Genomic DNA, 27,946 nt, shown 5'->3' on the forward strand with positions numbered 1-27,946 from the left:
TACTGGGAATCAGAGTAATTGTAGAGGTACATTAAAATCTTTTAGCAACTACAATATATTCTCAGATTACATTTCATTTTGCATATTTGTGATGTTTATGCATTATCCATACACTTGTACAGTTTTTAATAATCCAAAAGTCTGTCAATTGCAAATAAAAGTTGTCTTGCATATAAAATTCTACATTTTCCTTTTTCATTCCTTTTAATAGCCATTAAAAAAAAAAAAAAATCATAATGACCATGTGGTTGAAAACATCACTGGAATACAGAATTATACAAAAAAAAAAAGATATATAAAAGAGTTTAAAGGTATAACAAGGCAAAGTCAAGGCACAGAAACAACAAGGCAAAAAGTCGTTAATAGTAGCAAAATACGGTACATAGTGGCTTATCATGCAGTATTTTTGCATACTGTTTTCCTTCCGCATCCCTTTCAGACCACCATTGCATTAAAGACACAAGGTGAGTTTTCTGGAAGCTATGCAAAAATATATAGCAGTTTGTGTGTTTTAGAAACGAGCACGGATGCGATCCATTGGGTCTGTGTCCCACATCTTTGAGTCCCAAGCCTGGAACCAGCCAGTGAAGGTTGGGGGCTCAAAGCCTTGCTTTATAGTGATGACTGGGGTGCCACGACGACCAGAGGGGTCAGAGTCCACATATTCTTTAGCTGATGACAAAGAAACATTTTATGACATTTAACAATCAGGTATTACATTCAGTGCAAATGCTAGATCAAACCTAATCCTCCATTATTGGTACATATGCACTGTTCCAGTTGAGATTTTGGTATTTGGTGCCTTAACTAAGTTTTCCTAAAATTATAATGCTAATTTTTATAGGTATGTTGGAATATTATGTTGTTCAGTGATTCAGCATCTTGACTTACCTATGTTAGCTGATCCAGTCTTCTCTACCTCGTTGGCGTCATTACCAATCCAAATAAAAATCTAAGGGAAGAAGATTAAAAAATTGAAGCTTACATTTATAGTTCAGCAATAGATCTTAGTCACATTAGACACCATATTAAATTTAAAGGAACACTCCACTTTTTTTTGAAAATAGGCTAATTTTCCAACTCCCCTAGAGTTAAACAGTTGAGTTTTTACCGTTTTCGAATCCATTCAGCCGATCTCCGGGTCTTGCGGTACCACTTTTAGCATAGCTTAGCATAGTTTATTGAATCTGATTAGACCATTAGTATCTTGCTCAAAAATGACCAAAGAGTTTTGATATTTTTCCTATTTAAAACTTGACTTTTCTGTAGTTACATCGTATACTAAGATCGACAGAAAATGAAAAGTTGCGACTTTCTAGGCTGATATGGCTAGGAACTATACTCTCATTCTGGCGTAATAATCAAGGAACTTTGCTGGCGTATCATGAGTGCAGCAGGCGCAATGATATTACGCAGCGCCTGTGACCCCCTGCTTGCACAGGAAGCATGCCTTGCAACCATGGAGGCGTTTGTGAGAGACGCTGCATAATATCATTGTGCCTGCTGTTCTTTGGTCATTTTTGAGCTAGATGCTAACAGTCTAATCAGATTCAATGAACTATGCTAAGCTATGCTAAAAGTAGTACCGCCAGTCCCGGAGATCGGCTGAATGGATTTGAAAATGGTAAAACTCAAATGTTTAACTCTAGGGGAGTTGGAAAATGAGCCTATTTAAAAAAAAAGTGGAGTGTTCCTTTAACACAGATGAAAACAAGGCTGTGAAAGACAGATTTACAGTCTTTACAATGGCACCCACTGTAATAATTTTCCACTATATATATGTAATTTTCACAACTTTCAAAAATGCTTTATGGAGTTTTTGTCTGTTGACAGTTGACATTGTATGTATGTTAGTATACAACAGTACAAGTCACTGAAAGCACTGTACTTTTATCCCTCACAGCCTTGTTTTCATTCCTGTTTTTAAAATATGGCACTACCCTGATTAATATCTTTACTGAACTATTCTGTGCTCCATTCTGGTTTATAACACCCACTTTCCAAGAACCAATCATATGATTATGTATAACTTCTATTCTCATCCTGTTTTTTTTTTTTTTTTCTGGTTGGAAATCCTGTTTCACTCAGAAGTTTATCAGATTACAGAATTAATGTGTTTCATGTTGACTTAAACTAAAGTCATCAGTACTTCAAATGCTAACCTGATCCCCAGTATCCAGAAGCATGACATCATCAGTGGCCAAATCAGACTGGGTGAAATCTCCAGGAACTTCCTCAGCCTGAAATGGAAAAGGAGAGGTATAGTAAAGTGAATGTAGCCATTTAACAAAGAAAATTGAACTAGTTGCAAATTAAATCTATGTTAACTCACAATTAGACGTCCAGTCTTGTTGGAGCAGCCAAACAGACGAGGAGGTTTAACACTCTTCTGCAGACTTTTGGAGGTCTGATAGTCCTTCTTTCCACCCAAAGCAGACCAAAACGCAGCTAAAAGGAGCAAAGAGACAGATAAAACCGACCCATCAGTGCAAAGTAGGAGGAAATGTGATTAGGTTAGGAATGCCTTTTAACTGTATAAATTACAGTGTCTGAACATTTATAAAAGGCAGACACCCACCCGGCTCTTTGCCCTCTGAAATTTCCGTAACACTGCCTCCAAGGAAGCTGCAGACGTATTTTGCAGCAGCCATTTCTTCCTCTGAAGCGGCCACTCCTTTCCACAGAAACAGGCCTTCAGGAAACTTCAGCACAAACACATCATTAGTGTTCAGTTTAGATGCAGAAGGTTCCACCTGGGTGACAAGAGAGATAGAAAGAATCAGAGAGGAAGATTATTGCCTGATGGTCATTCCTGACTGTGTCCACATATGTTTTTCACCATCACCGACCTCCACAGCACGTGTTGCACGGGTGGAGCTCTGGCGGATGTGGAAGAGGCGTGTGCTGCCAGGACGACTCTGACCACCTTTACGTGAAGTCCCACCCAGGTGGATGACCATGGGTTTCCCCTTGAACAGACTCATCAAATGGGCCGGTTCCTGGCCCTGAGTGACACGTACCTGCAGGGCGACATAACAGTGAATTGCAAATCAAGTTATTTCCTTTTTTTAAAAAAACAAAACAAAAAACAAAGAATCCTTTATAAAAATGGGAACTAGAGATGCGCATAATTTCTCTGAAAAATATTTCAGATTGTAAAATGTATAAGATCTGCCATGATTATCTGATTGCAACATTTCATTTCATTTTTTTTTTTTTTTTTAGTTTGACCAATGTAAGTAATCTTTTTATATTATTAGTTAATTATTTTTAAAGACCTTTACCTTTAAGTGAGCATTAGATGATGGCAAATTAATCTAAAAATTAATTATTATTAAAAATTAAACAATTAATTTCAACCAATATGCATTGCTAGTTTGGGGTCAATAAGATTTTTTTTTTAAAGAAAATGAATACTTTTATTCAGCAAGGACATTTTAAATTGAACAAATGTGATGGTAAAGACTTTCATAATGTTACAAAATATTTATATTTCAAATAAATGCTGTTCTTTAGAACAAAGCTAAATGAGTTGAAATTTTTCACGGTTTTCTCAAAAATATTAAGCAGCATAAATGTTTTCAACAGTGATAATAATAAATGTTTCTTGAGCATCAAATCACCGCATTAAAATGATTACCGAAAGATCACGTGACACTGAAGACTGAAGAGTAACGATGCTAAAAATTCCTCTATGCCATCACAGGAACAAATTACATTTTAAAATAGAAAAATTAATTAATATATTAAAATAGAAAACACTTATATAATTACAATTTATGTCAATTTAATATTTTAAATATTACCGTTTTACTGTTTGTTAGATCAAATTGTATTGTTGAGAGACTTATTTAAAAAAAAAAATGATAACAGCACAGTACAGATATATTGTGTATGCCTAGAAACAGAAACATTTTAGAATCAAAGTGAAAAGCATCAGACTATTTTGCTCTGGTCAATTGAAAAGTTGACAGTATAATACCAAATATATACTACAAGTGAGTAGTATGACCAAACTAGAAAACTCCCATTATAATCAACAAGGTAAATTTAAAAAAATTACAATTACTTGACAGCTATATTAATATGATATTGGACAATTATGATTTTTATAATAATTGAGCAGCCGTATATTTAAACATGGAATAATGACCAGACTCAAGAAATTTGGCCTGTGTTTGGTAGTACCTGTACAGGGGAACCACCCATGGAATCATCCAGCTTGACAGTTAAGAAAGCTGAGGCAGCCAGCTCATCTTGTGTACACTTCAGTCCTTGCCTGAAAAGAAAACCAATAAATCTAATTAGAATATTAAACATTGACTTGATTGTGTAAATATTGGCTAATCAGGTGGTTAAAGAGAACATTCCGGCACATCATCCTGTGACTGTCTTGACTTACCAGGTGTAGATAATGTGTTGCTCTCTGCTTCCTTGGCGATAGGTGTAGAGAATCAGGTAACAGTCTCCACCATAAAACTGCCCATAGCTAGAAGGGTCCACAGGAACTTTATCCCCACCCTCGACGCGCCATACCTGGCGAGACCCAGAGAAATGGACTTCATACAAGTGCAGTGTTGTAGTTAACAATATAAAATCAACAGTAATCTTGAATTTTAAGCAACTATAGAATAGTGCTTCATTTAAGAGTTTGTAGTTAACTTTAAATACATGTTATAGTAGCATTAGCAATTTATGCTAACAGCTTGACACAAGTTTTAGAACCACAGTCTTATTCATCAATATTTATTTAGCAAGTTGTTAGTTATTCAAAAATTAGGTTTGACATGTTGTAGGACAAATTACTTTAAAGTCTCTTCAAGCAATGTTAACCAAAGATTTTCACAATGGAAATAGAGTCATTTCAATAGAAATCTGTGGTATCTGAGCGAAACATTTCCCCAACGTGAATTTGTTGCGTTCACCAACAGAAAGTTGCTTGGTTTGAAAGTGACTTCTGTACGTGTTGTGCTTCATACATTGCTACACTATTGACAATGATCAATAAACGTTTTTGCCCACAAAATTTCAACAAAATTTTTGCAATGTGACAGCACCTTTAAATTGAAAACGTAATTCTAAAAACCCATTAGCAATTCCTGAGATAATTCCTGGCTCAAAAACACTAAAGGCCCATTCATACCAAAAATAATGTACTAAATATAAAAGAATAGCAGAATCCAGATCACAATTATAACGATAATGTCACAAAGAAATATTAGTGTTGGAATCACTTTCGTAACGATTGTTTTCCAGCTGATAAACAATAAAAACAGCCAATCAGAATCCACCTGACTGTGAAGAGCTTATCCCAGACATAGTGTGGCCGAGATCCGGCCCACATCTGGTACATGTGGATTACACACGGACCAGATGTGGGCCGGATCTGGGTATAAGTATTTAAAAGTGGCAGATGACATGCAACTGCAGTGTATACTTATAATAAACAATGTTATCGTGCATTGGTGTAGACGCTAATATAGTTATCGTTATCATAATAGTTAGCGTTCGTGGTGTGAATAGGCCTTAATTATTCTCTGGGTTTAAGGACTGAACAGCCTTATGGTCGTTGGGGTGATGTCATGAGCGTTAATATTTTTACCTGAACCTTGCCAGAGCCGTCATCCACCATACCGTGCTGAGCAGCCATTGTTTTGTTGGAGTGCAGACTGGAGGCATCAAAGGGAACCTGCGAAACACGGGCAATGCGGCCAATGCTGTAGGCCTGGCCTGGACCTGTGGTTTGATCCTTATCCTTCCAGTTACTGAAGAACTGTTTGAACAGTGTGGTCTCACCTCCAGCTGGCATAACCTGGATCTGATCACAAAATGTTAGATAGACTAGTTAGAATTTGTCTTCTATTTAATCTACTTCCATGAACAGGCTAGAGTTTGATACCTGTGTGTTTTTAGGGTAGTTCTTCTCTTTGATAAACTGCTCTGCGACCTTCATGGCTGTCTTACGTTCTTCAGTGTTTGCACGTGGTCCTGAGATGTTAAAATGGTAATGAAATTGGCAATAAGCAGCCATTTAAGGTATATATTTCACTTTGCAGCTTTAATTAATATATATGTAATATAAGGACTTCAGAAGAAAATTTGACCGTACCTTTCCAAAGAAAGATCTTGCTGTCCACTCCATTGTCCAGGATGTAGCACTCGGTGGGAGTAAGCATCTCCTGTTTGAAAGGGCTGCTCTGGGCCACCAGTGTTGTCTTCATAGAGCCTGCAGCATCTGATACCTAACCCATACAAAACACACAAATGCATAGATTTATAAAATGCCATGAATACTACACAGTTTGCATAATACATTGCTTGTGGTAACTCTGGTATGTGCATAATACATAAAGGTACCATGTAGAGTGAGCCCTTTTTCTGATTGCTTCTGTCAGTCGTCTCATCGTCAGGACTTCCTGCTGGGATGTTGGGCTTGGGTCCAAGAGCCTAAAAATAAACAAACACAATAAGAGTTTCCACCAGTTTTCTCCATGGCAGCGGTCAACTCAGGATACAAAAAAGACTATTATGCAGAACCTCAAGCAAAAAGTCAAAATCAAAAACAGATGAACTGGCATTCTATGCCGACTGCAACACTTGTTCCCTTAAAAATGTACCGTTTACTAATATTTACCGTGACAAACTTATTCCAGCTTTCTTTTAGTGTTTCTGAACCTTAAACACTAGAGCATGGTGCTAACAATGAGTTCAATTCCCAGAGAATGCATGAATTTGAATACACAGTAAATTAGATAAATGTGCCTGTGAATGTTTACAGATTCTTTCTGTTGTAATTTATCTAGTGTCTTTTTTTCTTTGTTGTGCCTATGTCTTTTTTTGTATTACTGAAGCCTTTTTATGTAGCTACAAAGATGATCTATGATAACTGGAGAAAATTATCTGTTAGCAGTTCCATTTATTTCAACAACAGTTGCTCAGAACTCCTGATGATAGTTGAGGCTGGTAGATGCTGTAATTGAATGATGCTTAATCAGACAAAACTTGTCCTTTGAAAGCTACAGATGATGTAAAGGCAAGTATTTGGACATAAATTGAGTGTAAAGTTGCAATGTAACACAAGCAGCTGCAGATCTATTCTTCCATATTGTGACATACCTCCACGTAAAATTAATTATCCAAAATTGTTTTAAAAATGAGATATAGTATATGCATGGATGAATTGTTATGCATTTAGAAAATAGATTATAAACTCTTTCAAGGTGTGCAGTAGAACAGTTCATAGTCACCAGTATCCTTAGTTTACAATTCAAAAAGCCAGAACAAACTGATCAAGAAGGTCAGTGCTGTTTCTGATCTCACTCTAAACCGTGTTTTATTTGAGTTCCATCAAATAAAGACTCTGAAGCATGCCACTACTGACCCAATTAATCATGTTTTCACTTCCTGCCACAGCAGATCCAAAGACATGCTTATTCTTCTTAAACACTGCATGCTTAAACTTGTTTTTTTGAAGTAGAAGAAGAAGATAAGACTTACACTAAGGACAGCCTCTGGCTCAGAACCATCCTCAACCATTTGCAGACTGGCACGCCCATTTCTCTCATTATCCCGAATGCCGATTGCCACCTCGGAGGCTTTCAACCTCTCAAAACGGTTGCATTCACTCCCACACCATTGGTAGATGTCCTAGGAAAATCATAATAAGAGTTGTGGGATTGGGAATTTTGGATTTCTCAAAAGGACAGCACTAAAGAGATTGATTAATCACTTCACCCCATGTATTTCTAACCTTGCCAAGATCAATGATGAAGCAGTCTCCACGATTGAAGCTGGCCCAAGACATATTGACCTCAGTGGCCCGAATGGCACGTCGTCCTTTAATGTGAAGCAGACGCTTCACGTTCATGTCATTGGTCACCACATGCTGGAACCCAGAGGCCACACCTCCTTGCTGTGAAGTGGAAAAAGAAATCTATTAAGTCTCTCACATTACGATTAAAAAGAAAGTCTCCTGATACACAGAAAAATAATTGGAGATGGCATTATAGCCAAAAGTAAAATGCACTTAATCTGAAAGGGAAAATGTCAAATTTGTAAAAGGGAGCAAAGGAATATTTATCAAAGCAATACGCTATGAAATCTTCTGCTGGATCCATTCTTAATTCTAAATTATTAAAACCATCTCAGAGAAAAAGTACGTCAAACCTGCCACAATATGGCAGATATATGCAATGGAAAAACTGATTTGAATGTGGTTTGTGAGATCCTCTTACATAAACAAATTTGTTATCTGTAGAAAAATTAATAATAATCCTGGACAGTAATAATAACTCTCATAAACTACTATAGCCACCATAGACATTAATGTTGATGCATCTACATTATTATTATTATTATTATTTTTTTTTTTTTTTTTTGCAATAGTGGCCCATCAATATAGGATTTCAGTGACAAATTCTGTAATTTTTGGTCCTTGCTCTTAATTAACTTTCACTCAAAGAGGCTTTATTTTATAGAAATTACTGAAATGTAACATACAGTATTGTGATGCCAGCAGAGATTAAATTATATTTTTCTGACAGCATATTTTTAACCAATTATGGGTTATAATGGAGCACTGAATGTAAAATTAAGCACGTTACTAAAATGACCAATTTGTCAGGTTTAGCAACAAATATGACAGATCTGGGGGTTTTTTTTTCAATCAGCTATCTGTAAGGGTTATTATTACCTTGTACTTAATTCCAGTTTTAAAGTAGCCAAGGAAGGTGATGGACTCGTTGTTCTGAACCTCACGGTACTGGACTGGTGCTCCACCCAGATGATCGTCCAGCTGCATAGCAAAGATGGCAGCAGCTCCACCCTCATCCTGAGAGCACTCATTACCTGCAGTTTAAACAGACACAGACAAAAAATCCTAAATAAAAACAGCGTCAAGGTGTGTTTCTGTATCTGCTAACCTACCTGACAAGAAAGAAAAGACATGTGCCATGTCCTTAAAAGGGCACAGGTTTTGTTTTTTTGGATTAAGGATTAAATTATTAAATGTAGTTACTTCTACTCACCCAACCACATGTGGACATTGTAGGATGGAGCAGGAGTGGTGTAAAGGACAACATAGGCATCTCCAGTGAAGAAGTTTCCTTGGAGCTGTTTGGGGACCGGTTTCAGGTCCATCTTCTCTATTCTCCAAATCTGCAGACCAGGCTCTTTACCTGCATTCTGGAACTCCTTGTGGAAAACCATGATTCCTGGAACATACAAGAATGCTGGGGCTGAACTATGAAACTTTTTTGGGGAAAATCCAAACAATTCTAAGACCTAATGGTCTGAAGTTGGTAACTACTGGGAGGGAAAAAAAAAAGAAAAAAAAAACTGGAATACCAAGTGTCCTTATTATTTACTACTCATTTCAAAAATGACAGACCAATGTCTAAGGTTTACTACTCTATAACAAAACAGACTCTATAAGAAAGTGACTGTAAACATCCATTTCATTCAAAATACCATTTTTATTTAAATATAAGGCAAATGTGCGCATGCACATGGTAAAACATCACATGCAGCATCAGGCGCATTTATTCTCAGAGGACTACATTATTTAATATGATGTGCTTATATTTTCAATCACGTGAAAAAATGAATGAAGATTTGATCAGCTGTAGGCTGGATGTACTCAGTTGAAGTTGTATTCAGGGTGAGGCAGTCAACAAATGAGTCATGCTTCACGATTACAGCCGTGGGCAGACATGCGTGCCCCTTTCCTTTGAGTTTACCCATCTGAGTTTGACTTTATGCAAAGCATACATTTTGCATGAGATCTTTCAGCTACAGATTCATGGCATCAAAAGAGATATCTGACAGTATGATTTACCTTAAACTATAAGAGAGGATTTGAACAAAGCCACATGATGCAAATGTAAACCCTGCATAAATTTATTGTACTTTTTCAGTTCAAAGTTCACTTTAAATTTAATTAGATAAACTGTTAAAACTCATAAAAAGTAGACTAAATTATTACATAATTTGACTTATTTGTGACTTTTTTTGTGTTTACCCCATGAATATTTTTATTTATTGCAGTTCTAATAGAACGTAGCCACGTTTATTCTTTTATTTAAATAATTTAATTTACAAGAGTTATATGCCTAACTTTTTAATGGAATGTATGGTTAACAATTATTGTAATGCCTTCATGTCCGTGTTTGAATGGACACGCCCACGCCCCAAGTTCAAGCCGGGATTTTGAATAAAAAAAAAAATAAATAAATAAATAAATAAGAACTATTAGGTCGTTTTGTTTTTGTTTTTATTAAATAAGAACTAATGAAAGTATACATGCACATTTAGCAAACAAAATGTTATTTTTAGCCTGAAGTTTATCTGTTATGTTGTAAAAGTGCCGCGCATGATACAGTTGTCTGAAAAGTACAAAAAATAAAGGCAACTATATATTTGTTTGTAGGAAATATATATAAAGAGTTGCCAGCAGTATGAAAACGGTCTGCAAGACTCCACGTCTACATTAATAAACTGTTATTTCCTGTGCTTGGTTTTACGTCATTAAGCTTGGATCTGCGTAGTTGCCTATAAAATGCAAACAAAGAAATAAAATCCGCTACCGTGAAACACCCCATAAAGACTCCAGAAAGTTACATAGCTACCTATATAGCCTATATATAAAGTGCTGACCCAGAGAAATTCTAACATAGTTCATTCTGAGCTCAGCTGTCTTTCGGAGACTCAGTGAAGTAGCCTACGGAACTAAAAGTGATGGTTGTTCAGTTTCCTTACCTTAGCTATACTGGTCAAAGAAATGCACAGAAGGCGATGAAGACAGATCTGGTTTGAGAAGCTGCTCCTGGTTTAGTCCAGATTCAGTTTCACAAGTTTCAATAGATGCAAGCCGACTTTAAATGATCTGCCGTATTTTCAGGGGAGAGGCAGATGCGAGTCCTCAGCCAATGACACTCTCTGTTTCTCTTTCCCCTGAGGCTGGTCTCTAAACCCACATTATGCAACTTTATGGCACGAAGTCATCTCACTCCCCCAAACCAAATCACACCATAACGCAGCATTACGCCTTTTTTTTCTTACATAGACACAGAACAGTGGAACATACATTACAGCCTATGATCCAATTAAATACATTATAAAACTATATGGTGCAACAGGCAATTAAAAACGACAATGTACGCACCTGATGCACCTGATTTTTAATTTTAGGTTAAAAGTGATGTGAATGTGAAAGGGAATATATAATTGTATATTGTGCATTTTTAGGTACTATGACTGATTTCTTTTATTATTTATAATAATAATGAATAGCCTATTAAAGAATTTGCAAAAACCGTCACACTGCAGGACATGTCAACTTCCCAAAAATGATTTCGTATTCAGTCTATTTCAACATTCCCATTTGCATGATGCTCAGCTACACAATAGCCTATTTACAAATAAAGGGATGTATTTCGTGCTGTTGCACACTTTAAATGGTTCATCACATAGAAGCATAAATAAAGTTCAATATTTACTTTCTTGTGCATTCCATGTCAATGTCAAATGCATTATTCATAATGCACAATGCAAAAGAAATGTAATAATGTCATTTAAATGTTTGATTCATGTCATCAAGTTTGAGGAACAGCATTGTAAATGTCTCAAAGACTGTGTAAAAATGCATTTTAGTGCACGCAAAGGACAAAAAAAAGGTGTCATCAACATTATTTTTGCAGTTGGTAGTTGAATTGTTCCAACATTTAGGTTAAGCTCACAACACATATTTCCAGTGAGGTGGCATTCTGTCCTCAGTGAAAGAAAGACCACACCTTTCATGTAATTATAGCTCCAGTTATGTCTATTTGTTTGCGCTTCATGCACATTAAATTCACAGTACAGCTAACAATTCACTCTTCCCCATGTCAGTCATTCCCTCCACAATGCTCTCTGACTATATGTGCCGCCCTACCCTGTTCTTGTATTTTCCTACACTTCTCCACCCAACCCTCATGGTTCTCCATTGTCATTACAATCTCAAGGCTTTCTCTGAGCTCTGCTACACCTGCAGACTTGTGAATCTACCTCATAGGAGCTGGCAGAAACCTTTTGCAACAAAAAGCTTCTAAGATTTACTGTAATATACTAGAGAATCTGAAATATTCCATCAAGACACCATTGAGCGCCCAAGCTTTCTATTTAATATTCTCGTCAGATCCACCATGTAATGCCCTGTGCTTTGTCTGACTATGCTTTTGGGTTATGAAGCTACCAAGTGATTTCTCAGGCATTCCATAAAGTGAAGGGTAAAGAAATCATAGGTGCATCTCTTGAGGTTCAGAAAGCTCAAGGTGAAATCTGCCTAAAGATTTGCTCGAAACTAGGCCTATGGATTTAATACATTAAAGTCTGACATGAGGACTGTAAAATGAGAGAATAACAGGAGGAGTGACAAGATCTGGAGTGGAGTGAGTGAGTCAGAGTGAGTCAGAGTCACAGGCTCTCTGTGCTAAAGTTAGTCTTGTAGTGGTGTTTCCTCAACTGTTTATGGCTGTTTTCCATTGCAGAAACATGGTGCTCACAATTATGCATAAAACAGATTTTTGTTCACAGGGCCAAAATTATGGTCACATAGTTAGACATAGACATTACTAAATATAGTAATGTAGCACATAGACATTAGTAACTAAGTAACTTTGCAACTAAGTATGTCAACTAACTCATTAGAGTAGGCTTTTAGTAGACTGTCTGCTTAATATCTGCTAACAATTTATTTTTATGGTCCCCCAACAGACATTCTGCTTAATTTGCAGCTAATGCTAACCCTTACACCTAACCCTACTAACAGTCTACTGTCTCTAATGAAAGTTATATATATTTGATTCAAATATTCAGTTAAAATGGCTTCTTTGTTTTGTTAAAGGTGCCATAGAATTGAAAATTGAATTTACCTCGGCATAGTTGAATAACAAGAGTTCAGTACATGAAAATGACATATAGTGAGTCTCAAACACCATTGTTTCGTCCTTATGTAAATCTCATTTGTTTACTATCGTTTATTACTATATTCACGGAGCCGCCGCTATTTTCATTTTTAAACATTTGCAGTCTGTATAATGCACAAACACATTTTTTTTTATAAATCTCTCCAACAGTGTGTAATGTTAGCTTTAGCCACAGAGCACAGCCTCAAACTCATTCAGAATCAAATGTAAACATCCAAATAAATACTATACTCACATGATCCAAAGTATCCATGCAGCATGCATGACGAACATTTTGTAAAGATCCATTTGAGGGTTATATTAGCTGTGTGAACTTGTTTATGCACTGTTTTATAGTCACAAGCTCGGGGGCAGGGAGTGAGGGGAGTTTAATGATGCCCCAAAATAGGCAGTTAAAAATATATATATATAAAAAAAAAATCTATGGGGTATTTTGAGCTGAAACTTCACAGACACATTCAGGGGACACCTTAAACTTATATTACATCTTGTGAGAAAACATTCTAGGGCACCTTTAAGGCTAACTTATTAGCTAGCTAGCTAGCTAATGTCCTAAATATACAATTAAATTCTATTTTCACACTTTTTGCAGGTTTTGCATATTTTCTTCACACATATAATATTTAATCATATGATATTTAATCAAGCATGCTCTTGAAACAGCCTTGGTAAAGTACACTAACTTTAAAAAAAAAGACATTAGTGACATAATTAGAATAGAAATGACACCACAACTGTTACACCACTGTGTTGTTGTGAATGCATATGAACACAAAGATCAGGATAATAGGGCAGTCTTTAATAAATTCACAGGTATATCCACAAACAGAGAACAGCAATCCAACACAACTTAACCATAGACGACACACATCTGAACTGATTGATGAATCATATTAATAACCATGACAACAAACTCAACAGGGGAACAGTGCAAACTGAAACAAAGTCCAAACCAAAGGAGACTGTGACAACAACTCATTATTCATTATTCATTATATATAGTCATTATTTATGTTTTTTTTCACACAATTAATATTAAAATGGTTTTCATTTACTTTAGTCCTTGTTAAGATTATCAAAGTTTTAAAATAGTACTATTAAATACAAAGGCAAGGTGAGACAGTTACATGTTTTACTGTAATAACAGTACATTTTGCATAATCACAAGTAACTAACCCTAAACCAGACCATAAACTTAGCCCTATAATAAGTACATATTACTCTGTACCTATTTGTGTAATTACAACAACATCAGCTTAAAATAAAGTGCAGCCAACTTTACAGAACTGTTGTACTTTGCACTTTGTATTCCTTATTTCTTAATATTTAAATGATGAGATACAGCTAGAGTATACAGAACTACAAAACAAAACCACAACTTTGAAGTGATGAATGTGTATCAAGACCAGTTTTTATAACTTATCGTTATAACATCCTGTCTAAGGAAGCTGAAAAAGTGTCTCTTGAAGCTGGTACTGCAATGATACAAACTCTTTCCTCTAACCACAGGCACAAACAAATGTTTCCAATGACTACAATAGTGGGTGTCAACAGAGCTTTTGCTGCATAAAGTAAACCTACAGGTATAACTGCACTTTATAGTACATTGTTTAGTACACTTTTTAGCACATTGTATCAATGAATAACAGACTCTTGTGTTTTGTAATAATATTTGGTTACACTTTTATTCAGGATTTTGTTGATACTGTACATTTTGCTGGTCAGTAAACACAATGATAGAAATTTCAATATGTAGACATTAATTAACTGACACTCAGAAGAATACAGGAACAGGAATGATAGACACTAACTTAACATGCCACGTTAACACAAGACAAAACAGTGAGGAGAACTAAGGGCTAAAATACACAAGGAGAGGTAATGAGGAAAGTAAATGAACAATAGGTGAATGTAATCAGTAACTAAGGGAACAAACTAGCACACACTAGGAAACAGGAACAGGGAAAACAGAACCAAAACACAATGAAACTAAAAAGAACATAATTTTAACTTCATATACTTAAGGGTTAGTTCACCCAAAAATGAAAATTCTGTCACTAATGAATCACCCTCATGATGATCCACACCCGTAAGACCTATGTTTTTCTTCGGAACACAAATTAAGATATTTTTGATGAAATCCAAGAGGTATATGACTCATCCATAGCAATATAATAAACACTTTCAAGGTCCAGAAAGGTACTAAAGACATCTTTAAAACCATTGATGTGACTGCAGTGGTTCAACCTTAATTTTATGAAGAGACGAGAATACTTTTTGTGCGCAAAAACAAAAAAAATAATGACTTTATTCAACAATCTCTTCTCTTCTGTGTCATTCTCATACGCTGTTTACGTCCAGTGCTTCCAGGTTCTACATCAGAACGCTGACTCATTACTGGCCGGCTCCTTCGTCAGCATCACACACATGTGTCGTGCTGCTCACATGATCAGGTTTGGCCAATACAGAGCCATGTTAACACAGAAGCCTTCACTGCATCACCTGCGTAAGGATAATGACAGCGAAGAGAAGAGATTGTTGAATAAAGTCGTTATTTTTGTTTTGTTTTTGCACACAAAAAGTATTCTTGTCGCTTCATAAAATTAAAGGGTTAGTTCATCCAAAAATTAAACTTAATTACTCACCCTCATGTCGTTCCACACCCGTAAGACCTTCGTTCATCTTCAAAACACAAATTAAGATATTTTTGATAAAATCAGATGGTTCAGTGAGGCCTGCATCGTCACCAACAACACTCCCTTTTTCAATGGCCATAAAGCTACTAAAAACATATTTAAAACAGTTCATGTGACTATAATATTATAAAGCGACGAGAATACCTTTTGTTTTGAAACATTTGTTTTGAATCCGTGGTTCGGAGCGTGTATCACACGGCCCCAGTCACGTGAACTATTGAAGTTTCAAAACACTTATGACGTAACGAAGCCTCATTTACTGAAATCATGTGATTTTGGCTCTCTGAACCACTGATTCGAATCAAATGATTTGTAAAGCTTCGAAGCTTCATGAAGCGGTGAACCATCACTAGATATTGTTAAATAAAGTTGCTATTTTGTTATTTTTGGAGCACAAAAAGTATTGTAGTCGCTTTATAATATTAAGGTTGAACCACTGTAGTCACATGAACTGTTTCAAGTATGTTTTTAATAGCTTACTGGGCATTGAAAAAGGGAGTGTTATTGCTGGCAGTGCGGGCCATACTGAGCTATCGGATTTTATCAAAAATATCTTAATTTGTGTTACAGGTGTGGAAAGACATGAAGGTGAGTAATTAATGACATAATTTTCATTTTTGGGTGAACTAACCCTTTTAGGTTGAACTACTGCAGTCACAGTTTTAATGATGTCTAGTACCTTTTTGGACCTTGAAAGTGTTGATTATATTGCTGTCTATAGACAAGTCATATACCGCTCGGATTTCATCAAAAATATATTCATTTGTGATCCGAAGATGAACGACGGTCTTACAGGTGTGGAACGACATGAGGGTGAGTAATAAATGACATAATTTTCATTTTTGGGTGAACTAACCCTTTAACTTTAACAACATATACTTATTATATAATTAGGGTTAGGGTCTGGTTTAAGGTTAGTTGCAAATTATGCATAATTTACTGTCTTTACAACAGTAAGTACTGTATGTGTAACATAAGGACACAGTAAAGCAGGGTTCCTGAAATCCAGTCCCGGAGGGCATGCCCTGCAGAGTTTAGTTCCAACCCTAATCACACATGAACAAGCAAGTCAAAGTCTTCAGAGTTACAAAAAAATTGCATGGTTTGAACTAAACTCTGCAGGAAAGTGGCCCTCCAGGGCTGGATTTGAGGAACGCTGCTGTAAAGTGTTACCTCATATTTTATTGCTGTACTTTTTAAAAATCAAAGATAGAAATTCCAGTATAGTGACAACACTATATGTTGTAAACGTGTCATGTATTAGGCATTTTTCATGAGAAGCTCTCCTTTTCGTATACAGTAAATATGAATTATCTACACAGTTATTAGTGAATCAAACCCATTCCTTTTATTTACAGATTTAAATTCGATTTTGAATCCCAGATTTTTAATGTGGCTTCAGACTTTTGGACTTGTGGATCCCATTCTATGGCAATAACTGAATCTGCCCTTTTTTTCCCCGGCACTTTTCACATGGCTGTTTGGCAGAGGAATAAGTGCACCTTCATGGACCACTGACGGGAGGGCTGCAGAATTCCTAAGCCCCTCACCGCAACCTCAGCACTTTCTGCTATTGTCTGCCCTTTAAACACACACGCCCTTACATCTCGCACACACAGAAATACATACCTATACACATGCTTGCACACATGTGTATGTATACACTCTCAGACACTGACACACACACACACCTCCTGAAGTGATCAGCAACACACTCCAGTTATCGAAACATACACAAACTGCTTTCACGCACATATTCACAAATACAAAACTGTGCTCTGGTGCCCACATGCAACAAAAGACAGGGATATAATGCTATTGTCTTCAGACCAGAGGAGTGTGAGCAGAGCGTGCCGTCAGGAATGTGGATGAATCAGGCTTTAGGAGATTATTCAACAATTCCAGACAAAGTCTAATGGATGCTATTTCAAAATGATCTAAAATCTTGCTAAGTGTACCAGTTTCAGATCATTATATCACAAACTGGTCTGTGAAATGAATAAATGTCCAATTTCATTGAAGGATTGGATGTGAATCCCCGAAGAGAACGTTTATTCTCTCTGCAGCTCAAGATTTGTTCCTGGGCCAATGGAAATTTACCCTGGCTCCCTTTCCCAAACCTTGTTCCAAAAAAAAAAAAAAAAAACACATACAAATATTTCAAACTGCCACTGCTGGATTTGATAGCTATATTGTCCATCTCATGTAAAAGAAAAGTTTAGCTCAAATATGAGACAGCAATGACCCTCCCTGTATCAGGCAAAAACCTGTATTCAAGTGCTCTGTGCCCTTGTGAATGTGGATATCAAAGAGATTTGGGAGCAACACATGTGCGGAATGGCCAACAGATGCTCCAGCACTTTCATTTCCTGTTGCTGACTTCTGGGATCTTACAGAACAGCCATACTAATTCCACCAGACTTCACAGCAGGAGGGTAGCGCTATGCCACACCTTACCCACATGACCACCATTCGAACGTGTGTGAACAGATAATACGCTTCAGCTCTGACTAGAAAAGGAAAACTTCTGTGACAGTAAAATTGTATTTTTTATTGAGTTCACTAGTACAGGAAGCCTAATTGGTTATTTATGAGATATTCTGTCAACAAAACAAGAATGTTCTCACTCTTTGACCAAGATGTTTCATAAAACATCTTTGAAGAGTTTAACTATTATAATGCATTGCAGTCTGTTTATGACAAAGCAAACCATCCTAACTTAATGTAAACAGTTATCAAAAGGGCTGGCAAAAGGCTGCTTACTGTATGACAGAGTGTGTGGTTTGTTTTGACGATAATCTAAAAAACACAAGTCCTGTGTTCCTAGGAGAGCACTACAACTCTTTTCTTGGACTGCTGCAAAACAATTTTATGTCTAATTTGAAGAAAATATGCAACAATGGCTTGATTGTGATCATATGCAGTCACATAACTAAAATATCTTAGGTCTAAAATTTAAAGTGGTCTTGGTCATTTAGAACCTCGTCACAGTCATTCTGTTTCCTGACTATAAGTAGAAATGACAAAGTCAAACAATAAACATGCTCAAACACTGGCTCCAAAAAACATTTTGACACTTAAAGGGTTAGTTCACCCAAAAAGAAAATTCTGTCCTTTATTACTTACCCTCATGCCGTTCCACACCCGTAAGTCCTTCGTTAATCTTCGGAACACAAATTAAGATATTTTAGTTGAAATCCGATGGCTCCATGAGGCCTGCATAGGTAGCAATGACATTTCCTCTCTCAAGATCCATAAAGGTACAAAAAACATATCTAAATCAGTTCATGTGAGTACAATATTAATATTATAAAGCGACAAGAATATTTTTGGCGCTCCAAAAAAAACTAAATAACGACTTATATAGTGATGGCCAATTTGAAAAACACTGCTTCAGGAAGCTTCGGAGCGTTATGAATCAGCTGTTCGGAGTGCCAAAGTCACGTGATTTCAGCAGTTTGGCGGTTTGACACGCGATCCAAATCATGATTCGACATGCTGATTCATAATGCTCCGAAGCTTCCTGAAGCAGTATTTGAAATCGGCCATCACTAAATAAGCTGTTATTTAGTTTTTTTTTGGCGCACCAAAAATATTCTCGACACTTTATAATATTAATATTGATCCACTGTACTCACATGAACTGATTTAAATATGTTTTTAGTACATTATTGGATCTTGAGAGAGGAAATGTCATTGCTGGCTATGGAGGCCTCACTGAGTCATCGGATTTCAACAAAAATATCTTAATTTGTGTTCCGAAGATTAACGAAGGTCTTACGGGTGTGGAACAGCATGAGGGTAAGTAATAAATGACAGAATTTTCATTTTTGGGTGAACTAACCCTTTAAGTACCCACTTATGTACTGTATATGAATGTCATTGCATTAGATACAAAATATTAAACCAGGTGGTATTTGCAAAGAACTAACCGGCCTAAAGTCATTTTAGTGGATGTATGAAGTAGGACACAGGTGCCCTATAGCAGAGGTGTTGTTAACTTAAATTTTTAAATGCTTTGCTATCTTTTTTTAAAATATTACTTGGAATGGTTGTTATAATGCATGGCATTCATAGGCCCAGTTTCACACACAGGGCTTAAATTAAGCCAAAATTAGTCCTTTGTTCAATTAGGGCATTTAAGTGTCTTTTATAAAAGTGTCTTAGAAAAAAAAAATGTTACTGGTGTCCATCTTGAGACAAAAAAATGACACTGACATATTTCAGTGCAAGTTGCTTTCAGTTAAAACAGCTCAGACGTGCATTTTAGTCTGGGATTAAGCTTAAGCCTTGTCTTATTAAGTTTCCATATGCCTATATTTATAAAGAATCATATGTCTAAAAAAAATAGCTCTGGTCATCTGTGTATTTTTGCTTTTTCATTAAAGGTAAAGGAATAGTTCACCCAAAAATGAAAATTATCTCATGCATGATTTACTCACACTCAAGCCATCCTAGGTGTATATCTTCTTTCAGAGAAAAACAATCGGAAATATATTTAAAAATATCCTTAGTTCTCCAAGGTTTATAATGGTTGTGAATGGGAACCCAAATAAAAAAAAAAAAGAAAAGAAAAAAACGCATCCATCCATAAAAAAATTAATCCATACGACTACAGAGGGTTAATGAAGGCCTTTTGAATGCGTTTTTGTAAGAAAAATATCCACATTTAAAATTTTATAAATTTAAATAACTAGCCAGTCAACTTGCGCAGTATGCGTACGGTCGTCTGGCAGAAGCTAGTTATTTGAATTTCTAAAGTTTTAAATATGGATGTTTTTCTTACAAGTACGCATCCCTTTGCTTCAAAAGGCCTTTATTAACTTTCTGGAGTCGTATGGATATATTTTATTTTTATGGATAGATGCATTTCTTTTTTTAGATTTGGGTTCCCATTCACAACCATTATAAACCTTGGAGGACTAAGGATATTTTTAAATATATCTCCGATTATGTTCGTCTGACAGAATATAGTCATATACACCTAGGATGGCTTAAGGGTGAGTAAATAATGAGATGATTTTCATTTTCGGGTGAACTATCCCTTTAAAGGTAGGGTAGGCAACTTCGGAGAGGCTAGCAATAGCAAGCTAGCTTTGAAAGCATAAGATCCCTCTCCTCAGAGCACTCTCCAAAGCCACGCAACTGTCTGTTTATAACGCTTAGCTTCATGATGACTGTGCAAGCAGGGTGTGCGGAGGTATGCAAATACAGGTTGACAGGCAGATAGGACATCCTATCATTACATTCGGACTGAATGCAATGATTGGATGAACATTTTTTGGTCCTGAGACTTCCACAGAAGATATATGCACATTTTTCTTTTAATATTAGGACCACTTCTATTATTGATTGCTATCAGGATGTTAATACAGTTTCAACCAGTATAACAAAAAGTGAAAAACCATACATTTAATGAGTCTAATACCCCCAGATTGGATTAGGGCCAGCCTTGTGAAAAAGAAGTGCGCTAAAATATGTTTCAAATGTACACTTGTACTTCAAATCTTAAAAGTGTACTTGCACATAATATAACATTAATAAAATAAAAGGCTACTTAATTGTACACGTCCATGACTATGTTTCTTAACAAACATAACACAATAAAAATTTGACACTCAATCTTCCTTCAGCACATCCACATTAAATACAGCAAATAAACATCTCATTGCACTGCAGTGTTGCATTTCCTGCATATTCTGAACATGTATCAGCGTGAATAGTGGTGTCTGGTGCTGCTGGTAGTGTGTGGAGGTTTTGGATGAGTGCGTTTCTAATAACGTCTTTTTTTATCTCTCATTCTTTGCATTCATTGTTTGCAGGTCCTCTTCCAAATGTTTAATCTCACTCTTAAATCCACAAGACAAGGTTATTTACATTTTTTTTTTTCAGCAATAGATCCAACTCTTGATTTTAATTCACACTACAAGACACATTATACCACATGAAAAACAAGTACTCATTACATTATTATGACAATGATGACCATAAAACATTTCAGTGAGACCATAGTATGAGTAGAACATTAAAAAAACGATTAAACATACTCTTTGAAGTTGGTAAACATATAGATAGATTTGCAATTGAGACTCTTCTGTAAGGATCCATTTACACATTTAATAAAGGTTTTTTTTTAAATGTTTGTTTTTCTTTTATAATATCAGACAATTTGCTTTCATCACCATTATAATTACAAAATAATAAAAATAAAAGAAATGAGCACAAGTGGCATGTTACCTGAGAATGACCCAAGTTCTTATACAGTCTCCAGTATTGTAATATTCCATTCTCTGAGCAGTGACCTGAGAGGGTTTATAATGTAATTAGAGAGTTTGGTTTGGATAAAGCACCTGAGATTTTAGTATATACTAATAATATTTTTGATGATAATCATTCACAGGCCATCCAGAGTTCTGTACTGTTGATGCTTATCAGCTAACAGATAAGTTGATATTCTGAGATTCATAATGACTGCCAGAGGGAACCTATAGGCATAATGCAATTTATGTAATACTAAAGATTCAATTTATATATCCCATAAGATTATAGTAGCTTGGATTCAACAGTCCATGTTCTCACTGCCCTGCACATGACCTTACAACTTATACCCTATCCAATCGTATGCACATTTTCAACAATTAAAAAAATAAAAAATAAACATAACTTGAGAGCATACCTTGAATTCTTCTTATTTTCATACCATGTTTTCTTATTTGATTTAAAAGCTCACTTTCTGGGTACAGTTTTGCCAGCTCCAGCTCAAAAACTCCATTCTGTCATCATTTATTCACCCTCAAGTAGTTCCTTTCTTCTGCTGCACACAAAAGAAAATATCTGAAAGAATGTCAGTAACCAAACAGATCTCTCCCCCCACTGACTATTTATTTTTCCTACTGTGGTAGTAAATGGGGGGGTGAGATCTGTTTGGTATCTGTTTGATATAATTTTCCATAATTTATGAGACAACAGTTCCTGCACTGTTATATGGTAGGGGGCGCTATCTTGTAAAAAAGTAGAGAATCTCACGATCAAAACAGGCAAAAAAGGAGCAGAAACAAGTGATAAAAGCATTGCTTTTGCTTTGGGAAAATATGATTTTCTTTTTGTTCAAAATGTTGCTTTTTTATGAAATGTAATCACATTCAGGTGTTAATAAAAAAAGAATTCATGAAGCTAAAATTAAAGTTTTTTTTTTTTTTTTTTTTTTTTTTTTTTTAAGCAGAGGCTCTGTTCTTTCTTTTGATATATTGCATGTTAAGATATGCATAAAACAACATATTCTGGGGACCATTATAAAATTATAAAATTATAAAAATGTTGGCAGTGGCTGACAACTTTTTTTTTAAAAAACGCTGGCTGGAAAGAGTTAATACACTACAAGAACTGTGTGAGGCAGATAGAAAACGTCTGTTGGTACAAACAAAGGAGAAAACAACCATCTAAATCTGTTTGCATTTAAATCTGTTTGCACTAAAAAAAGATATTGTGGCATGGCCACAAATTAAGAATACCCTCATTTTAGTTTAATCGTCATACTAATTTGTTTAATCTTTTTTGAAAATCATGGCCACGATTCAACTAAATTAAATTAGATTTGTATACAACATGGACACAGTTTAACTAAAAAAAGAGAACAAATTAATTAATAAGCAGTTACTGTATCTTTTTTTTCCATTTTCATTCATACATTTAATTTTAGTATGTATAGGAAATGTTTAGGGTCATATTTTTAGTGATTTATTTGTGATGAGCATTAAACCATTGCCCAAATTCACAGAAAAGGCCCTGACAGATCTTAAAATATGTCAAGATGCACATCACCAGTGATTTTTTTTCCTAAGGCACATTTATAAAAGTTACTTAATTGTCCTAACTGAACTAAGGCCTAATCATAGCTTAATCTAAGACAAAGTCCCTTTTAAGTAAGGTCTGTTCACTTGGCGGCCATATTTGCAATGCCTCTGTGCAAATATTGCAGTATTCATGACCAAGTCCTATCTATTTGAACGAGGTAATCCTAAAAATCTCAAAAACTGCTGGGCAAACTCACAATTAAAGGTGCTCTAAGTGATCCTGGGCGGAGTAACTTCCTGTTAACGTTCGAAGTGTTGTCAAACAAAACAGAGGCTAGCTAGACCCTCCCTCCTCCTCCTCCTCCTCCCCCTCCCCTCTGTGCTTCCTGAAACAGTCATGAACGCACATTTAAAATCATTCTTGTTGGTTATTGGCTGGAGCATGTTTATTATGTTAAGTGATCCAGGCTGCACCAGTTTGTTTTTATTGCCGTTTTCAGAGCTTGTGGCGACTACAGAGACCGCGTTTTTTTTACAGTGTGTTCAGGGGACAGGCAGCTAGCGGATAGTGAGGAGATGATTGCTGTATGTGACAAAAAATGTTTTGGCCTAAAAATGTGTGACATCACTTAGAGCACCTTTAAATAACATATTTCAAACCATCAACAAAATCTGACACAAACTGTCCCATAAATCTTTTTTTTCTTATGCTAAGAATAGCATTAAAAAAGCGTATTTTTTCAGGCTAGACGAGCCAATGTGCATGTGCAGTCCTAAGTGCGAGTCTCAGGTTTCTATGGGAACTGGAGCAGCAAACGGCAGCTGCAGTGACACTACGACTTTATCAATCAGTGATTGGCTCTTTTACTTAGTAAGCAGGACTTATTCCTATATTGTGCATTGCAGTTTCTCCCATTCATAACTAATAGGAATGAACCGTCTTTCTATAGTGTTTGTCTAAGCCCAATCTGTGAATCCAGTCCCATCCCCTGGTTTCACAGACAAGGCTTAAGCTAGTTCTAGACTAAAATGCATGTTTGAGCTGTTTTAACTGAATGTAACTTGCACTGACATATGTTAAAATATATCAGTGCCATTGTTTTGTCTCAAGATGCACATCAGTAATGTCTTTTTTTTTTCTTCTTCTTCTAGTGAACGTTTATAAAAGCTATTTAAATACCCTAATTGAACTAAGGCCTAATCCTGGCTTAGCCCTGTCTGTGAAACCAGGCCATAGTGTGATAAAGTAATCTTGGCTTAATGTTACACTCAGCAATTTTTTTTTGTTTTTTTTTTTGTTTACATTGCCCTGAGAGATATGACAATCTACTTGGATGTATACTGACACCTAGTGGTGTGGATGTATCATGCAAAAGCAGTAGTTTTCAAATACCAACAACACCATTGTCTAAATGCACTTTTCAAAGTCAACCAAGACTAATTCAGTCCATGAGCAAAGGTGTTTAGTCACAAGAAACCCCTGAGATTAAATCAGTGGTGTTCTGCTGGTCTCAACATGTTGACCCCCATGAGGTTGCCTGCTCTATGCAAAATGTATTAAGCCACTGATGAATGAAGCAATGACTGGCAACTTCATTAAACATGAGTGAATAGATTTTAAACATATTTTACAAAAAATACAGTTCTTTATGTGGAAAGGTACCATTAAAGGGTTAGTTCACCCAAAAATGAAAACGATGTCATTAATGAGTCACCCTCATGTCGTTCCAAACCCGTTGAGACCTCCTGTGATCTTTGGAACACAGTTTAAGATATTTTAGATTTAGTCCGAGAGCTTTCTGTCCCTCCATTGAAAATGTATGTACGGTAGACTGTCCATGTCCAGAAAGGTAATAAAAACATCATCAGAGTAGTCCATGTGACATCAGAGGATTAGTTAGAATTTTTTGAAGCATCGAAAATACATTTTGGTCCAAAAATAACAAAAACTATGACTTTATTTAGTATTGTATTCTCTTCCGGGTCTGTTGTCAATCCGCATTCACGACTTCGCTGCTTCTTCTTCTTCTTTCCTGTCTTATGGCGGTTGGCATCCAGCTTATTGGTGCATTACCGCCCCCTTCTGCTCCGGAGTATGGTTCACGACTCACGAAGGTTTACAGTCTGAGGGAGACGCACGCTGTAAACAAAACAACCTTCGCAAACATGTCTAAGGATTTCGACACAGAGGAAGACTTGCATTTTTTGGCTCAGCCATATTTATTATGAGCACCAGATAACAAATCAGCAGCGTCTTACGTCAACAGCGTCACTGCGGAGTCGTGAACCCGGATTGACAACAGACCCGGAAGAGAATACAATGCTGAATAAAGTCGTAGTTTTTGTTATTTTTGGACCAAAATGTATTTTCGATGCTTCAAAAAATTCTAACTAATCCTCTGATGTCACATGGACTCCTTTGATGATGTTTTTATTACCTTTCTGGACATGGACAGTATACTGTACATACACTTTCAATGGAGGGACAGAAAGCTCTCGGACTAAATGTAAAATATCTTAAACTGTGTTCCGAAGATGAACAGAGGACTTACAGGTTTGGAACGACATGAGGGTGAGTCATTAATGACATAATTTTCATTTTTGAATAAACTAACCCTTTAACCTTTCAAGCCAAGGTGAAGTGAGGACAGGTCAGTCGGTGATGTTATATCTCACTACCTAGAGGGGAATGAGGTCACGAAGTATGAGAGAACTTCAGTCAAAGCAGAGGATCTGAAAAGTAGATTTAGGATTGAATCTTATACTAAAGCTCCTCAAAGCAACATGAAAAAGTGATCTTTAGGCTATAAGGGGAGGAAATCCACAACTGAAATGGATATAAAGTTTCTGTTTTCTTTTCATAAAGTACAACCTAGAGGACATATCAATATTTTAATGAACAAAATCATACACACACAATTTTTAAAGTGTACCTACATTACTGAATTGGTGATTAAAACTAATGTTGAAAAAGCATGTAATATTGCAGATGATGTAAAAGTTCACAAGAATAAACCTTATAATAAATAATAAGGTAAAAGCAGCTATGAATATAGGTGACTAAAGCATCCATATCAAGAAATGCTGGACACATTTGACACTTTCCTTATACCACATATAAAGCAACTTAAGACATTGTACACAATCCTGTGAAGACGTAAACCAAAAAAAACTAAAACAAAAACAAAAAAACACTTGCCTGAAGCCATCACACACACGTTTAATTGTAACCATAATGTGTCAAATATGACAGGGTGTGAAATTTATTTCACAAGTTAACAGGGCATTGAGTGGATGTCTATATACTTAAATTGTAAATTGTGGTTTAAGGCTACATTTCAGTGAAAACAGGAAATAACAACAGGATGCTACGATACACACACATCAGAGATCTTGACAACCAAAATGAGAGAACTGTGTCTATCTTTGGAGGGTAAACACACCCTTTAAATAATTGTGGCATGCTTTAATTATTCACCAGACATATGACAACAGCATCTGGTTGCACAGGAATGTGTGAGCCAATGTGAAAAATGATGTCATTCTGGATGCGCAGTCAAACAAATATTTCAGATGAACAGTGATGTCTTCACGATGAGAGGTGTGGTAACCCATGAACTGAAGGTGGACAGGTGGTGTCTCACCTCAGGCCTGCAGCAAGTTTTTGCATGGCTGCATCCCGCTCTTCTGATTTCTGCTGTGAGCGTCGCAATATGTTGCGCAGTTCCTCCAGGTGGTCCAGCGTGCCCACGAGCTCACCGCGAACCGTCTTCATCTGACTCTCCAGCAGCTGTGTGCGATGGAGGGAGTTACGACGGTCGCGCTTGCTGCGCTGGACCTTCTGCTCCAGATCAGACACTAAGACCAGAGCAAAAACACTGAATACACATTCATTTGTCAAAATGAAAATCGTGAAATATAGCCTGCATAAGATTTCTGAGAACATTTTCCTACCCTTTAAGTGATGAAAATATTTGTGAATGTTCTCTGAAGATAGTAAGCAACAACAATCCAATAAATTCCTGACAGACAAAATCAAGTCCCATCCTACATACAAAGACTATTGCAACTTCTGTTTCATGACAACTTTAAAAAGTTTTTTCTTGGTTATACAGAAATTAATGGAACATTCCATTTTATTATTTTGCAAACATTACGGAGAAAGTTACTTCTACATGATCTCAGAACATTCTGAAACAAGTAATACCATTTTAAAAATGTTAAAAGACCGTCCAAAAAAGTTCCATGTTTTTGTTGCTAACGTTTTGAGAACAATAAAAAAGACCAGATAAGTTTTAAAAAACATTCTATTTAAATTACTGGAACAATGTTTGTTCATAACGTTGAGAGAACCTTATGAGAATGTTCCCTGTTAGCTGAGTATTAAAAAGAGGGAAATGCAGTGCAAAAAGGTTTTCACTTGTTTTCACTAAACGCACCTAAAACAAATGTATATAAGAAGTAAAATAAATATAGATATTAGATATAAGACATT

At 36.1% G+C, this 27,946-nt stretch overlaps 1 protein-coding gene across 1 annotated transcript; it reads right to left on the reverse strand.

Annotated features, from left to right (window-relative positions):
* On the reverse strand, positions 1–10,944 carry scinla (scinderin like a). The gene is made up of 17 exons (XM_067373516.1): positions 10,756–10,944; positions 9,027–9,212; positions 8,693–8,847; positions 7,751–7,912; positions 7,498–7,647; positions 6,358–6,447; positions 6,110–6,242; positions 5,900–5,988; positions 5,603–5,818; positions 4,403–4,536; positions 4,189–4,279; positions 2,850–3,020; positions 2,579–2,753; positions 2,333–2,448; positions 2,163–2,240; positions 892–952; positions 1–672 (listed from the first exon to the last, which is right to left on the reverse strand). The coding sequence occupies exons 2-17, from the start codon at positions 9,205–9,207 to the stop codon at positions 512–514; spliced, it is 2,163 nt and encodes a 720-aa protein (XP_067229617.1). The 5' UTR covers positions 9,208–9,212; positions 10,756–10,944; the 3' UTR covers positions 1–511.
* Between the last annotated feature and the right edge of the window lie 17,002 nt (positions 10,945–27,946).

Source organism: Chanodichthys erythropterus, chromosome 21, assembly GCF_024489055.1.
Source record: "Chanodichthys erythropterus isolate Z2021 chromosome 21, ASM2448905v1, whole genome shotgun sequence".
NCBI classification, from domain to species: Eukaryota; Metazoa; Chordata; class Actinopteri; order Cypriniformes; family Xenocyprididae; genus Chanodichthys; species Chanodichthys erythropterus.

Excerpts from the sequence above, each read along its gene's own strand:
- scinla (XM_067373516.1), bottom strand. The coding sequence starts at position 9,207 with ATGGTTTTCCACAAGGAGTTCCAGAATGCAGGTAAAGAGCCTGGTCTG. Across the intron at positions 2,754-2,849 it reads GTGCAACACGTGCTGTGGAG|GTGGAACCTTCTGCATCTAA; the intron begins GTCGGTGATGGT and ends CTTGTCACCCAG. Across the intron at positions 673-891 it reads GACTGGATCAGCTAACATAG|CTAAAGAATATGTGGACTCT; the intron begins GTAAGTCAAGAT and ends CTTTGTCATCAG.